Source organism: Malaclemys terrapin, chromosome 11, assembly GCF_027887155.1.
Source record: "Malaclemys terrapin pileata isolate rMalTer1 chromosome 11, rMalTer1.hap1, whole genome shotgun sequence".
Taxonomy (NCBI): Eukaryota; Metazoa; Chordata; order Testudines; family Emydidae; genus Malaclemys; species Malaclemys terrapin.
In genome coordinates, this window is record NC_071515.1 from 62,167,935 (window position 1) to 62,184,995 (window position 17,061).

At 39.9% G+C, this 17,061-nt stretch overlaps 1 protein-coding gene across 4 annotated transcripts in view; it reads right to left on the reverse strand.

Moving 5' to 3' along the window:
* RAB3GAP1 (RAB3 GTPase activating protein catalytic subunit 1) overlaps nucleotides 1-17,061 on the reverse strand; it is a 48,043-nt gene that overhangs the window by 7,257 nt on the left and 23,725 nt on the right. For 3 of the 4 annotated variants that reach the window (XM_054043242.1, XM_054043243.1, XM_054043244.1), the window contains 13 exons: nucleotides 13,193-13,274; nucleotides 11,407-11,475; nucleotides 10,381-10,454; nucleotides 9,464-9,556; nucleotides 8,352-8,521; nucleotides 7,774-7,869; nucleotides 7,055-7,227; nucleotides 5,856-5,910; nucleotides 5,072-5,452; nucleotides 2,418-2,555; nucleotides 1,086-1,313; nucleotides 307-403; nucleotides 124-227 (listed from right to left, as the gene is read on the reverse strand). In XM_054043242.1, the coding sequence (XP_053899217.1) occupies nucleotides 124-227; nucleotides 307-403; nucleotides 1,086-1,313; nucleotides 2,418-2,555; nucleotides 5,072-5,452; nucleotides 5,856-5,910; nucleotides 7,055-7,227; nucleotides 7,774-7,869; nucleotides 8,352-8,521; nucleotides 9,464-9,556; nucleotides 10,381-10,454; nucleotides 11,407-11,475; nucleotides 13,193-13,274 (1,760 nt within the window). The remainder of the gene's footprint in view (nucleotides 1-123; nucleotides 228-306; nucleotides 404-1,085; nucleotides 1,314-2,417; nucleotides 2,556-5,071; nucleotides 5,453-5,855; nucleotides 5,911-7,054; nucleotides 7,228-7,773; nucleotides 7,870-8,351; nucleotides 8,522-9,463; nucleotides 9,557-10,380; nucleotides 10,455-11,406; nucleotides 11,476-13,192; nucleotides 13,275-17,061) is intronic. The other variant, XR_008446606.1, reaches the window with a different exon arrangement.

Consider the following 17,061-nt stretch of genomic DNA (forward strand, 5'->3'; position numbering starts at 1 on the left):
GGGGGGGGGAGAGAAAGGAGGAGGAGAAGGGAAAAAAAAAAAAATCAGCATTTTGAAAACACACACTATAGACAGTACTGAGATCTGCAAAGTTTTTATCCCTGGCTAACATGACGGGCTTACTTCCAATTTTTTGTCCTCTGGGTTTGGAAATCTTAGAACTTTACTGGAATGAGATATTATCTGTTTAATAATCTTCTTAACTGAAGCGATATCTTCCAGCGTTTCTAAAAAACAACACAACTTTAGTCATAGTATCATCACTGTTCTTAAAAACATTTTAATTACTTATTATATGTTATTTACCTTCTTCCTTTACCTTTAGTACAGCTGCATGGATGACACAAGGCAAAAGATGCCTTGCAAGGTCAGCTGGTTTCTGAACTGCAAGATAGTGAAGCACCTATGGTATGTCAAAAAATTAATGTATTAATGACAAAATTCATTTAAACAAAAATAAAGATTAACTATGACTGATGAGCACCAATGTTTTAATTGCAAAAACGGAACATTAAGCTGCACTTCACCCACTACAACATTATGAAATAGATACAAGAATCATTGTCTCAAAAGTATGCTGTGATGTTAATCCTCATGATAAAAGCTCTATAACAAAGCTCCAGAAAATATTCTGCAGGGAGATGGGACTTAAGTCTTTCTCATCTGGAATTTGCAATTCTAACCCCACTACAACAGTAAGCAAAGAAACTGCAAATAATGAAAGTTTCAAGAAATTAGAGCACTGAATTTAATCAAAATCTTTGTTTCATTTATTAGAAATGCAAATAAGTCCCTAAGTAATATAACTTACCAAGTTACAGTTGGACATGTTTTCAAAAGGCAACTGTATTATTTATTCAAATTTCAGAAAGTTATTCTAAGAACAGTTATACTGGCAAAAAAGCAGTCCATTGTATTCAAGTTCGTACTCTAAGTAATGCTAGGGCATTCAAGTAACACAGTTTAATAATTAGAACGAACAAAATATAGTGCAATTACAAGTTACTGGTTAAATCTTTCATAATAGACCATTATGTGTTTACTAGGAATCACAGAACAGGCTACCACAACACAGAGCTTTTTACCTTCTCGGCCTCTCTGGTATCATCAAACAGTCGCCTCTGCCTCCGAGCTGGAACTGGCTTTGCTGTTTCCCACGCCTCTACCCACATGTTGCTAGGAATCTTCATTCGGGCACTCAGTTCACCCTTAAGTACTCTATTCCCCTCTTCATCAACTACTTCCTCTTCAATGTAATCTCGAGGAGAGTACCATCTCACAAAATCCTCCAGGCAACAACCAGGGTTAGCTGCCTAGAATGGAAGAAAAAAATAAGATAAAATATATTTTATTACATTTTTAATAGACTTTCTCTATATACAATCTGGTTAACAGGGCAATGTGATTTCGTGGACTGAGCTAAGGACTAGGAGCCAGGAATTCCTGAGTTCTAATCACAAATCACCAACTCACTGTGTGAGCACTAGAAAAGCACTGAACATTCACATTATTAAATGGAACATAGCAATGGAAAGACAACGCATTGAAAAAAATGCATCCTCTTACTTATACAAATCAGTACAGGTTTACCAGTTATTTCAAGCAAGCTCAAAATTAGGCGTTTGCCTCATCAATGCTGCAAAAGAGGTTTAACACATGCGATTCCAATTAGCATGAGAAAAGGAGATTTACAACAAATTCTTGTGACTCGGTAAAAAAAACTGGAGATGGAAAATAAAAATCACGCTGTCATCACTCAGTGCCTGAAAAAGTCATAGGCTGCATTAAAATATTTTCTAAACTAAGGTTTGTATTGGTTAATGAAACAGATGGCAAACACCACTTGTTTTAATGCCAATAAAAGTGCCAATGCATACTTGCCATCCAACTTCATTTTTTGTACCAAATCATTAAATGGGAGCAGCCTAACAACTTTTATTTTGCAAATCAAACGCTCCCAATAAGTTATAAAGCCTCATTTAAGAATGGCACAATTTGTTTCTGCTCCTATATTGTCATCAGAAGGCATGGTTGTCCATGCAGTAAACCTTGCCATATTCAATATGCCCTCACCTTCCTTTAAGTCATATTTTACATTGCTACTTTAGGTTTTCAAAACAGCTTGTGCTAGAAAAATTACTATGAAGTGTTGCATCTCTAAGCAGTGTGGTACACATACCTACTTTTAGGGGTTTTTTTATTAACAGATTTTAATTTTAAGCTTTAGAAGAATTATAAACCATGAATTTTTAAATGTACCCTGAAATTTTCATTTAGGAAAAGAATAGCCAAGTTTAAAACAGACAGCAAGGGAAGAAAACAGCTGTCAAGAGATCCTGCAAATTAGTCATCTTGACCAACTGTCCCAGCTTGCTCATGTCAGAATAGTCCCAGAGAACTCTGCAAGCAGCATATACCTTAAAAGACTCCATATCTGAGAGTAAGCAAGCACTCTGCATGCGTGCCCGAAGGTGAGCTCCTTCTGCTGATGTTCCCAGTTTAGCCAATACTTCAGACTGTTCTTCCAGTAGATCTTCCGTCATGGGTGCTGGTTCCTGTAATGTTGAAAAAGACGAAGGGCTAGATTCACAAAAGGACTTAGGCGGTGTCTACAATTACAATGCTGCAGCAGCTGTACATCTAGAGAGCTACAGTGCAGATACTTATTACAATGATGGGAGGGGTTGTCCTGTCACTAAGGTAATTCACCTCCCTGACGGCAAGTAGCTAGGTCACCGGAAGTATTCTCCCATTGACCTAAGCACAGTGTACACCAGGGGTTAGATCGGCTTCACTACATCTCTCAGGGGTGTAGATTTTTCATACTCCTGAGAGATGCAGCTATGCCAATGTAACTTTTCAGTGTATACAAGCTGATTCACGAAAGAAATGGTTACTCATCCTGTGCAATAACTGTAGTTCCTCAAGATGTGTGTCCCTATGAGTGTCCCACTCTTAATGTGCATGCACCCCTGGCACAGTTGATCAGAGATTTTCATTAACAGTGTCCATTTGGCCTGCATATGTGCCACTGGTATCCTCGTACCCCATACCAAGGCTATATCAGGCTGTGTGGGTGAACCACCCCCTCAGTTCCTGCTGCACTGCTATGTCTCAGGAGAAACTCCCAAGCAGAATGTTAAATTTACACTTTTACCACAGAACATTTGCGCTTCTGACACTAGTACATATTGTGAGTTGGTGCTCTGGGTACAATTCCCCACACACTTCAGTTGAAAAGCAGCTGGCAATCTAGAACAGCGTTTTTCAGACTTCGGGTCACAACCCAGTACTGGGTCGCGGAACATCGGCACTGGATCGCTCTGGTCAGCACTACTGACCAGGACTTAAGAAGTCCCCTCGGCGGTGCTGTCCAGCTAAGGCAGGCTAGTGCCTACCTGTTTTGACACCACACTGTGCCCCGGAAGCAGCCAGCGGTGGGTCCAGTTTTTAAGCAGGGGGACCACGGGGCCCCACGTGCTGCCCCCGCCCTGAGCACCGGCTCCACACTCCCGACCAATGGGAACTGGGGCGGGGTAATGGTGACTGCAGGTGAGAGTGGCGCAGCTCCACCTAGGAGCCGGATCTGCAGCTGGCCGTTTATGGGGCACCACGTGGTCTGCGGTGCCAGGACAAGCAGGAAGCCTGCCGCTGCATCCCGGCTGCACCACTGACCGGGAGCCACCGGAGGTAAATCTGCGCCCCAATCCCCTGCCCCAGCCCTAAGCCCCCCCCCCAAACCTGGAACCTCTTCCTGCACCCCAAATCCCTCATCCCTGGCCCCCCCCAGAGCCTATACCTCCAGCCCAGAGCCCTGACCCCCTCCCGCACCCCAACCCTCTGCCCCAGCCCTGAGCCCCTCCCACACCCCAAACCCCCAGCTCCCATTGGGTCACAGGCATCAACAATTTTCTTCAACTGGGTCCCCAGAAAAAAAAGTTTGAAAACCACTGATTTAGAAGATGTCCATGAAAAAATGGGATTGAGAAACCTGCATCATGTGACGCTGTACCTGCCCCATGAGGCATTGCAAACCCTTCCCAAAGCACCCTCCAGCCAGTTGCACAGTGGGATAGCTACCACAGCGCACTGCTCTCGGTGTCGTTGCAAGAGCTGCTAGTATGGACATACAACAGCAGTTTTAATTAAAGCGCTTTAATAAAAAGGTATAACATTTGGTGAAAAAACTTGCAAGTATAGATATAGCCTAAGTCTCCCCACCCACCTACTGGCTCCCAGTCCCAGTCTCCTTGGCCAGTCTCATCTCTAACTCATTTCACAGTCCCAGCTTCCCTCTTCTTACCCCCGTCAGACTCCACGCTCAGTAACTCCTCCACCTCCTTGTCCTAATCTACTTCCCCCACAGGTCTGCCTCTTGTCCCTGCTGCACTGAAATCAGTCCGTTTACTTCTCCACACTGCCTGGGGCAGAACAATATTGAGACCACAGGGAAGACAGGCTCCTTCCTCTCAGTTCAGATACTTGGACCTGGACCTAGAAAATCCCACTGCTCAGAGCTGCAATTGCAAGGAAAATCCTGCTCAGTCCCAAGCTAGAGTATGCCCAGTGTGGACAGAGTCTTTAGGGAATTTAGCTGCTAAAAATCTATAGGTCTCTACTGAACACGTGCAAATTGTGATTCTTTCAAAGGCTTGTAAATTGACCAAATTTGGTCAGATAGTCTTTGGGACAACGTGCAAGAGGCACATTCCTGACACAAAGTCTACCCCCTGCCAAATTTCAAGTCTCTGCTCCAAAGCATGGCAGTGCTACAGCTGTTCAAAGAGAAATGTTGCCAGAATTTTTTAACATGGCCAAAATAATGTATTTTCCTAGCTTCATTCTTGGAAACAGCTGAACCATCTCGGCTGAAGTTTTCCAATAAATTCAGTGTGGAGCAGAATTACGGCATGTAAAATTTTACCTCTAATGGTTAAAGTTTGCAAAAGTTTTAAGCAACTGAAAACAGGATCAAATAATGGGAAGTGCTACCAAACCTACCTATAAGTGGTTATAAAAGCAAGTTGCTAAAAATCATACTATAAACACTGCTAAGCTACTACTTTCTAACCTGTGTTACTGGAATGTAGAGAGGTTCTCCGGGATGCAGCAAAGTCAGTTTTCCATGCGGATGTAGACGACCTTCTGGTTTTAAGTTTGCAGATTCTTTACTTCCTTCTTTTGTTCCTTTCTTTCCATTTTCTTGTCCATTTCCTTTCAGTTCTTCTGTGTCACTAAGACATTCAAAAAATTCTTCTTCACTGTCACTCCATGATTCCCAAGATTTCCCAACCTCTCCTCTTTCCTTTTCAGTCTCCTTTTGATAATCTCCACCTGAACGGACTACTGCTTTCCCAGTATCACATGAAGAACCACTAGGGGAACGATCAGATGTATATGTTTTTTTCCCCTCATCCCTTGCTTGCTTTCTTTCGATGCAACAGTTTAGCATCTAGAAAGATAAAAACATTAACAACTAATTTCTAATGCATAAATAACTGTTCACTAATATACTTACATAATGGCAGCAATGCCATTATACCACACAGTAAAACTTATTAAAAAAAGCATAGAAAGGCTCTCAGTTCTAAAAGACAGCAGTATAATTAATATGGAAGAATTTGCACTGATGGAGATTTTATCAGCTGTTAGGAGAGGTTACAATTACCACAAGCTACACTGAAATTGGAAAACTAACAGTGTTTGGAAAAAATCACATGGTAATGATCATCAGTGACTCTACTGATCCACATAGTGACTCTAGAACATATTGACTAAATGTTTTATTGTTCTTGATTATTCCTATGAGGAAGGAAAAATTAAGAAACAGATCATTCTTAATTTGTGATATTTACCTGAAGTTTCTGATGCAGTAGACAGCATCTCAGATCTGGAGACCCATTAGCTAACCTGCAAAATGTTAAATTTACACTTTTACCACAGAACATTTGCACTTCTGACACTAGTACATATGGTATATAGAGTTATATAGAGTTGGTGCTATGGGTACAGTTCCCAAAAGACAAACATCCACATCATAAAAACTACCACTATAGCTACCCTGTTAGGCTATGGTTTCAGCAAACAGACCAAGGACTGAACAGGGCATAGAAAATGAATTACTCCTTTCACCTCCTTCAGGTCAGGGATGAGGCAAATTGGAGACTGGCCCAGGAATGCTTGGATTGTCTCTGCCCATGCTGTACCCATTCTGGGATTAAAAGGATATCAGTTTCAGGGCTACCAATCCAGCACCTTTTACAAGAAGTAGACAGACTTTAATAATAATTTTAAAAGGCAAAATTATAATGGAAGGGTAACTAAAAAGTCCCATTTTACTCACTGATGCCACCTTTCACAAAAGAGGATGACTAGGTCGAACAACCAGGCCAGGTCTTTAGAAAATGTATTGTATTTTTGTTATTTGTTAATGTGTAGGAGCTGCATACTGATCACCTCTCTTTCTGTTTGCAGGTCAAAGTCCTGCTAAGATAGACACAGGGCAGGGGCTTCAGCAAAAAAGTAACTAAGTGCCCAAAAAAGTAAGTAGGTGCCCAAAAGGGGAGATGGGCATGAACACCTCTGCCAACAACCAGGAACCTGGAGCAGCTGCCCCCCCATTCTGCCATTTTTCTGATGAGAGAAAAGGAAGGGGTGTTTAACCCTTACTTTCACAGATGCCTTGGTTTTAATGTAGAGATTGGAGGTGGGGACTGAGAAATGTTGGCACAAATATTCCTTTCTAAATTCTCCTGAATCTCTCCCCAATCAAAAATGGGTGCACCTTTCTCTCTCTCTCACACACACACCCTCCTTAAGTTCTCTACCTTTGTGGAGCTAGGGAAGGCAGCAGATGCTCCTTCCCACCCCTTATGCTTTTTTTCCCCTCATGGGAGAGAAGCGGAAGAGAAGCAGGGAGTACTAATTCAAATAATATACATCTAAAATCATTTTTGCAATTCTGAAAAGCAAAGTATATTTTAAAGTCATAACTAGTTATCCTATCTGTCACAACCTATGGACATTTTCAGTCAAATTCCAATGGAACGCTTACCCTGGAATTAGGTAATTTTTCTCCCATCTGCGGCGCATTTCTACTACAAATTCTTGCCAGAGGTGTGCCACTCCTTTTACCCCTCCGTGGTAGAAGTTGATCATACAAAGACATAAAGCCAGTTTGTAGGTCAGACTATCTGAAGGAGCTGATTTGAACTGACTGTAAAGATTCTAAATGAGAAAAATAAAAAAATCCAGAAAATGACTTTCAAACTTTTGATTTCACTAAAACACAATCATTATCTGTGTGTGTCAACATGAGAGCAAAACTCAAGTATGCAAAAGTATTAGCTATCAATGATAAGGGACATAGGTGAATGAAGACAGTTTCTGTAGAACCTCCACTAAAAACAACTATTCTTCCCAATCATTCTCTAGTGGTAATAGGACGGACAGAGTTGCAGTAGACTGAGAGAAAAGAAAGGATAAGTAGCAACACCTGCTGGTCAAACAAGAATGTAGCTGGTTTTAAGGCTGTTTTAAAGAACATATTTAAAACAAACTGCTGTGGACAAAACGTGCTCCATCTGGGAAACATTTTTTTAAAGAAATACGCAACAGAAAAGAATAGCTATATACTGTAGTCAAGCTCCCTGGATTTACCCCTGCATATAGATAAACTAACATTCTGCAAGCATCCTGTGACAAACTTTTTCTAGATATTAAGAAATCACTCAGATTTGAGATATTTCTCCTATGAATTTCAATTAAACTTACATATTCTTCACTCTCCGGAGGAGGATTGTTTCTTGAAGTACTAGGCCTGGCTTCAGAACCATTTGTTAGTTTGTCAGCAGCATCAGGGAATAAGAACTTTGGGGGGAAGGAAATAGACCACGTCAGTTTTTAAACACGTTCCCCACTTTTTCTCTGCACATCTATTTTTTCTTGGTATATTTATGCTAATATGCTGTGATCAACTTCTTGAGTTGGAACAGTGTTATTCAAACAGTGAAGGTTATTTATTCTGCCTTGATGCACTTGAAATGGATATTTTCTTGAAATTGATGAGAATATTCCACTAGTTATTGTGGCTTGTCAAATCCCAGACAAATAGGTATAGCTGTCAGTCAATAAAGGTAGTCTCCAGAAAAAGCAACTCTACTTGATAGTGGTATCACTGTTTGATTACTCTGGTTATGGATAGGACAGACTCTTCCAACCTAATGCCATTATGTCATAACTAATCACAGTAAGCCAATATATTTTTTAAATTTTATAAGCCACAAACATGAAACAAAAGACCTACATACAACACACATGCACACAATATGATGCATGGACAGTTTGCTTACCAACATAATAGTATTGAGGACTTCAATATTTAACGGTGAGTCATCTACACCTCTGTGTTTGCGAATTTTTTTCTTTGCACTGTGAACCATGTTTGTGACAGACAATTTATGGATTGGGACTGGTGCTGGCTCTGTGAGTTTTGACAAAGCATGGGTTATATCAGCAACCTCTATAAAATAAGAAATAGTTATAAAATAAGTTCAGAGTTCTATTCTATCATCTCAATTTATTTAGGATTTACAATTCTAACCAACCTGTTAACCTATGCTTTTACCTGTTTCACTAGGAGGGTGGTGAAGCACTGGAATTCGTTACCTAGGGAGGTGGTGGAGTCTCCTTCCTTGGAGGTTTTTAAGGCCCGGCTTGACAAAGTCCTGGCTGGGATGATTTAGTTGGGAATTGGTCCTGCTTTGAGCAGGGGGTTGGACTAGATGACCTCTTGAGGTCCCTTCCAACCCTGATATTTATACTCTATAATTCTGAGGCTATTGTCCCACATCTGAAATTAACTGTTTTTAGCCACACAGCTGCATGGCAGAGTCAGATTACGAAGCAGCCACCAGACTCCCTTGCCTCTTTTAGAGATTGAAGATAGCAGCACATTCAATCCAGTCCTAATGGGGCCAAAAAGTTTGCCCACCCACCCTAGCTTAAACCCACTGTCTGCTAATTCATGTTCTACTAAACCTAGGCTTACACTACAGTGTAGACATATACCTCTACCTCGATAGAACGCTGTCCTCGGGAGCCAAAAAAAAATGTTACTGTGTTATAGGTGAAACTGTGTTATATTGAACTTGCTTTGATCCACTGGAGTATGCACCCCGCCCCTCCGGAGCACTGCTTTACCGTGTTATATCGGGCCGCGTTATATTGGGGTAGAGGTGTATTCAAAGAGACAAGCTTGGTCTGGAGTGTAGGGAAAAAGTGTTAGCATTAGCCTGTAATACTCCCTGCCAAGAGAAGCTAAAGGTTTCCCCTAGTGCTGTAAAATAATATATCTAGCTGATGTCATGAACAGACAAGATAGTAGAGATGGGAAAGTGATCCAATTAAAAAAAAAAATACTTACAAATTATGACATTGAAAAATTAAGAACAAAGATTTCTACCTTTTCCATCTTCTTCAAATGTAGATCTTCCAAGAATCTCATCAGTTGATTCCTTCCGACGACAAAGTTTGAAGAATTCAGTAAGAAAGTCACCTACAAAGAAAATAATTTTCTGAATATTTAGTTAGTGAAGATCCTCTAACAATAAATTAACCATAGCATAAGTCCTTTCCTACCATAGCAGGAGTCCTTGGAGGAGAGGGAAAGAAGTGGTAATTATTTTTACTTTTAATTTGAGAAGTGTACCTACTACTATCTCTAGGCCATGTTTTACACATCTGTGGATTGAAACTACAAATTAAAGCTTAACAAGAGTTAATCAAGGCCAACTAGAAAGCCAACAACAACCATTTCAAGAAGAAATCCAATACCCAGTTAATCCACCTCCTCAAGCTTTGTAGCATGCAAGTTCAATAAACTCTGGGGCTGTTGGCTCAACAGGGAAAATGTGTTCCAAAGTTAAGAGCCCCATATGGAGAACGTCATGCCTCCATGATTTACCAATCTAGGGGCTGATACCTAGTGAGCCTCACCTGATCTCATATTTAGGGACGGACATAGGAAGAAGCCATCTCTTAGATAAAGATTACATGCAATATAGTGCTTTACAGAACAAAATCAGCACATGCACATTAGCCAGAAACTAATCAAGTCTGGGGAACACAGGTCTAATAAAACTGCACATCAGAATTCCCCCCCCCCCAAAAAAAAAAAAAAAAAAAAGAATTAAGGGCTTGAAAGACAACCTAATTTGAAGTTCAATCAGACCCTAAGAGAAATTAGGAGAGGTTGTGCTCAGAATTAAGGAAAATTATAAAGAAAATCCAAAATCACAGGGGATTAGGAGACTGGTCATCTTTTCAGCCCTAAACTACTATTTCTTGATGTCTAGAATGGAAAAGAAGTTAATGTCTTACCTAATAAACATTGCGGATTATCTGCTTTTCTGACTCTCACAGACCACTGTGGGGCTTGAATGGGATCCAAATCACTAAAAAAAAAAAAGCTTCATTTTGTCAACACCAGTATTAGGGGGAAATTACTTGCACCACAAGTAATCCAATGTTCTTAGGAATTGCAAGGGAAGATCTAAGTATATAAACAAAGAAGTCAGCCAAGCTAGGTTATGGAAGTCATAATATAGGTTGCATTTTCACATCATAATTATTGCTACAGGGAAGAACAAGACATACAGAACAACATAAGTTAAGTGAGAAAAATTAATGACAGATGGAAATCTGAAAAACAAGGATCCTGTTTTCCTGCATGTGTCTAAAAAAAGTCAGGGAAGAGAAATACAAAAAAATAAGTACTATTTAAAGCTAAACAGAATATATTTTGGTGTTTAACATTTGTCTTTAAAGAAGATTTAATTGTCTACGTATATTTTTCTCTTCAAGTTTCCAAAACTTAAAACCAAACACCACAAATGTGTTAATACAATTACTTAAAGAGTTAGTATTCTTTTCTAAAACAGGTCAGTGCACATTGTTGACCATGCTTGCTAGATGGAGTAGAAAGCAGAGGTGACATCCCATTCTTCAGCAAAGACAGCTGTAGGTTTAAGGAACTCCTTTTGCTTCCCAGGTTCACTATGAGGCATCTTCCTTCATCTCAAGGCTAGACTAGCACCCTACTTAAATAAATTAATAAGAGAGAGCCAAATGGAAACTAGAAAGAGAATTAATGCACAGATAGGAGCACATGTACTATGTATACGGAGATCAGTATGTAATGGCCCTTTCCCAATGCACTCACAGGGAAAAACTGTTAAGAATACGATTGGTTCTGAAATACAGAAAGCTAGGTTACACATTCATCAAGGCCTTAAAATTAAAAATGTTAGAACTTTAAACTCTAGGTGACACTAGAAAGATACAAGCTGTTAATGGATGAAAAAAAATCTAAACATTTATTAATTTGTATATTTACAATATACTTACGAATAAACATCATTGTCCACAATGATACCTTCTGTTAGATGAGGCCATGTAGCTGCTAAATGAAGCTCACTGAAACAGCAAAAACTTGGTATAAATTATGCTAGACTGATTTCTAAAAAGCTCAGGAAGAGATTTTCAAAAAAAGTCATAAATGACAGTTAATCTCCCCTAGCTCCCATTGAATTTCAATGGAAGTTAGGGAGCTAACTGACATTTATGCCTTTCAAAATCTCCCTCTTTGTGGCCTGCACAATAAACCACTGAATAAGATCCATGAGATTACTGTTATATATATTGTATTCTGATGTCAGAATTTTATTACTGCATTTTTGTTAAATTTGATTTCAAGTCTTTTTTTTTTTTTTTAAACTTGGGGGGGCACATGAGGGATGATGATGATGTAAAATTGATAATTAGTTGATTTTTCAAAGGAGCAAAAACTATTTTTAACTCAGACAAGTTGATGTTTCCACTGACTATACCTTTTTTATTTCTATTCTATTGATTTGTCTGCTGTGCCCATCATCCAGTATCTGAATGCCTTCTAGTAGTGCACTAAACAATGTGACTAACATCCATCATATAGGGTTCTTTCCCCAATTCCTCTCCCTACAGGGAAGGGGGAAGCGGGGGGAGTTTTTCATTTCATTTTGTTTTGTTTTTTTATTTTATGTATGCATGTTAAGTGTCCAACTTCACAGAGAGGGGCAATAGGGAACAGGTTGAGAATGGGTGCATATGTTGGTGGAGGAAATTAGGATAACAGTGGATGGACGTTTCCTCTTCAACAGAAGGAGGGGAAAACCTACAACATGCCCTAAGAAGGGCTGCAGTTAAAGAAGAGACATGGAGATCCCCCAGGAGAACTCAAATTAGCACCACAGAACTCCCAGTCAACAGGCTCGTAATCCAAACTCTAGCACTGGAAAACAAGCATAATTTCAACTAGTGCCTGGCAAAGTGGGGCACTCATGAACCAGGGCCGTTATGGATACAGGTTTGGCTGCACTGCTAGAATTAATCCTGGTTCTTACAGAACACACAGTGGCTACCCTAATAGGCTGCACGGTTGCTACACCCTTTGGAATTATGATTTGCAAATTGCTTTGGCATACCTAGAACATTAAACATGCTACAAGACACATTTTGTTTAGACTAGGTGAATTTAAAAAAAACAAAAACTTGGATCTAAAAAAAGATCCTACAGGCATTTAATGTAAACCATATATACCTAGCCATTTATATCACTTGTTTATGGCTCAAGGAAACTCATCTTCTACAAATGCCTTTGTTCTTTTGATAACAAAGTCAGTTTACTTTTGAAGATGGTTTGCTCAACTTACTTTTTTTAAAACATTAAGAGTTCTAAATCTGACACTTTGCATATGGGCACAGCATCTGTAGCTATGGTACATTTTAGCATTATGATTTGAGTGATAAATACAAAGTTGAAAAAGTTTATAATCTATTATGTTGCATCAAGTATCCATGTATCAAAAAATATCTGTCACGAAACTTGAAACTAAAATATAGCTTTTTGCACTATTCTATATATTCTCGTATTGTTTATTAACTTCATAAAAACACAGTCTCAACGCACACTGCTCTTAACTCCTAAGCAATACTTAAAACTCTGAGGCCTTCTGTTAGCAGTATATGGCGGCACACAGATATATCACTGGAAAACAAAAGTCTATATAAAATTAGATTTATAGTTCTGATTTTTTTCTCAGAAGCACTTACACTATTTTATAATATGCATAATTTTCTGCACTCTTAATCTCACCTAATAGGATCTTCACAGGCACCAAATGGTAATTTCCCAAATTCCAGGCCTCCAACTTCTCCTCCAATTAGTGCATCTATATCTGAAGACAGATCAACACATTTTCCGTAATATAAATATGGTGATAGTTTGCTAGAGTAATAAATAGCACACTGCCTACTAAACATAAAAAAAAGTTACATGGCACATGATCTTTCTGTTGGAACAAGTGGTTAAAATTTAGATAATATCATAAAATATACATTACTAACAATTGACACACTGTCTCGGCAAACAATACACTCCATATGCTAAAAGTTATTTTAAGGCAATTGAAGAGGAAAAATTACTTTTATTATTTACATTTTTAAGTGATTTCTTCTTCATTAGAATAACAATGTCCCTACATGATTTCTCTATTTAAATACAGATGAAAACCAAAACTAAAAGATAAACGTTACCAGCAAATATTTTTTATTTAATTATGCATTTCTTAGACATCGTAGGTCACTCATACCATTCCCTTCTACACACATTACAAATGCAAAACATGTCAAATATATAATCCCTACTGAACTAAAAAGATCTCCTGAAGTAACCAGCAAGTAGTGTTGGGCATTTGACCAGTCTGAAAATAACTGGTCAACTGACTGGTGAAATGTTTTAAAGCAATAGTAACAACAACAGTAACAAAAGGTACAAAGAAAGAGTAAGACTTCATGGTCTCCGACAGGCTTAGGCATAATTATCTATCTAAGGCTAATTATAAAAAACAACTTACTTAACTGAGGTATTTTAACTCAAAAATGTGGAACAATGAAATTAAGTTCTAAAAAATAGAAGAATGGCACCATGATTTAATCAAAAAGGTAGGCCATCACCAACATCTTGTCATTCTTGCTTTAATATCTGACAATGTCTGACCACGGTCAAATAGGCAATTGTGACCCTAAAAGCATCCCTACGCCAGAAGGCAAGGGGTTTCCCAAGTATCTAGCAGTGAGTTTCAGCTGGCCTGACCAGCTCAGTGTACACCAACTCACTATTGTTATAATCTGTATCTAAAAGGTGTCATGTAAAATGTCCTTGGAAAACTAAACTCATTGACCATTAATATTCTTGCATGATGTATGTACTGTCAACCTATAAAAGATTATACAGTTGTGGTGGAATTATGACTAAAATGTATTTAAACTAGGCACTTCAGGGTGAGTTGATAGTTAATAACGATTTTTTCCAGAGTAAGGAATGCAGTTCCACCTGCTTGAATGTGTCTCCTGAGCAAATTGAGCAAGGTTTAACCAAAGACAGTGACAAGCACATTCGCATGCCAGGCAAACAAACCCATCAGGAGAGCAAGTGGGGAAAAGTGATCACTTAATCTCAATAGTGGGTGGAGACTGGACCCACAGGAAGCCTTACCGCCTTTTGAAGCTGGTGTAGCGAGAAGGCATGGACTCCCTCAGAGAGTGACAGGGAGGGACCACAACATGCCCTCTGGTGGGCTGAGCCAGGAGAACCACGTCTGCCGCACCGGAGCGGCAGGGCAGGACAGAAAGGGGAAGAACAAAAGGTGGGCCCTGCAGCTCAGTGGGGCTGGAGCCATCACAGGAGACGGACGCATCCTGCCTGCTGCTGGAGCCTGCAGAGGAGCAGCCGGGGCTGCCACCTGAGCTCCCAGGACCGCTGGCCGACCAAGCTCCCCGAGACAAAAGACGCAGGTACACCCAAGGGGGAGAGTAGGAAGCAGCTCTAGAAAACCAGGCAACAGTCTGATTGGCAGTTAGCCTGATACAAGGTAAGCGTGTTGCCGCCAGACCCCAGCTGACCCAGTGGCGGATACTGTTAGGGCCCTGGGTTGTGATGCAGTGGATTTGGCCAGGCTCCTGAGGTGGCAGTATTCCCGCTCCTTAGGCCAGAAACCTTCATTCCCCAGGCATCCTGACCTGAGCCTCTAGACTGTACTGGTGCTCACTCTTACCTGAGGCTTCTAAACTGCTTAGCTACTCTTCCCTGATTGCAGGCCAGAGCCTACCCATTGCTTTGCTGTCCTGCCTTGACTGTGCCTGAGGCTCATATACTGTTCAGCTGCTCTGCCCTGATTGCAGGCCAGAGCCAACTAACTGTCTGCTGCCCCACCCTGGCGGCCTGGGACTCAAACTGGCCTCGTCTGCCTGGCCAGAGGACCAGAGGTACACAACAGTGAGGAGGCATGGCCTCCCTTAGAGACTGACAGGGAGGAACGGCCACACAGCCTACACCGGTCAATGAACTTGGAGACATGTACTTTTCAAAGGTAGCCTGGACTATAAAGAGAGGGGCAGAGAACCCCCAAGTGATCCTTCACCTAAGGAAACAAGGAAAACCAGCACCTTGGACTCTGGGGATCCTAAGAGCTAATCAACTAGTGCTGAAACATTGTTTAAGACAGTTTCCTCACCAAAGACTGCAGCTTGTTACGTTAGATCTTAGCCATTAGCATATTTTTACTTTTGTGTAACCCCTTCTATTTTTATCCTTTATACTTGAACTCACTTAAAACAACTCTTTTTAATTAAACTAGTTTTACTTTTTATCTAAACCAACCTAGTGCTTTGATTGAATTGAAATGATTGTTAACTCCAGTCAAGATAACAAGATGCTTTTTCTGTCTCTTTAAAGGAGCAGCACACTTAATATCTTCTGTGAATGTACAGTAATGGGGTTGTGCACTGCAGAGAGATCTGTGAGGAACTTGAGGGCTGCAGTTTACTGATTGTTACCTGCTAGGCAAGGTTTGGGCTGGGAGGGTCTACGCTGCAATTAAAAACCCATGCCTGGCCTGCATCAGCTGACTCAGGCTAAGGAGCTGTTTAATTGCGGTGCAGACATTCGGGCGTGAGCTAGAGCACAGCTCCAAGACCCAATGAGAAGTCTACACCACAATTAAACAGGCCCTTAGCCTGAGCCCAAGTCAAATGACATGAACCAGGTGCAGGTTTTTAATTGCAGTGTAGACATACCAGAAGAATCCTGAGAACCCAAGTCTCCAAGAGTCTCAATCTAGTGCTCCATCCACTGGGCAACACGGCTTCCCCAATATGTAAAAACATCTAACACTACATTAGATATAATAATAAAAACCATTATGCTAAGGGATGTAAATAGTCATGGGCATAAATCAACAGCTAACTGATGGGGGTGAGAAATAAGCATCTTAACATGTTTTGCTCTCCCATCTCCTAATAATTTAAAAATGTAGCCATCATAGTACCATTTGTGTTTATATTTTAATTAACTTAGACACATCATCTTAAAGTCACAACTTCTGTCTTAAACTTTTACCTACAGTTTCTGTAACACTTGGGATTACCAAAACAAAAAAGTCAGAGAAAAATATTTTTCTCCGTTTATTCAGTTTACTTTGTGCATTTGAGATGACTTTGAAGATAGAAAGTTTCATTGCTCCCCTACATATTAGAGCTAGGTTTGCTAGTCAAAATGCTTATAAAATGAAAATCTTTATTTAGGGAAGTTTACTCCAAAACAACCCAATAACTTAACCTTGGAATCCAAAAACTGCAAAAATAAAATAAATAAATAAATAAATCTTTTCAGACAAAATGAAGACTGTATGAAAAATTGCCTTAGCCTGGGAAAGTTTCTATAGCATTACAACACTGCCAGATTAAAGGAATCCAACTTAGTGCTAAAATTTAATAGTAAATTTTTATCTCACCAATGTTATCCCTTCCTACCAATAACAATGTCTGATTGGGCAACTCTGTTTTCCTCTGATTATTTTTTATGTATACGTATGGAAATATTTGTGGGCTTATTTTGTCAGCAGTCTGCAGTGCAAGGAAAAGTGCAAAGAGAAAAATGAAGCCAAGTGGTTTTCCAGCCAAAAG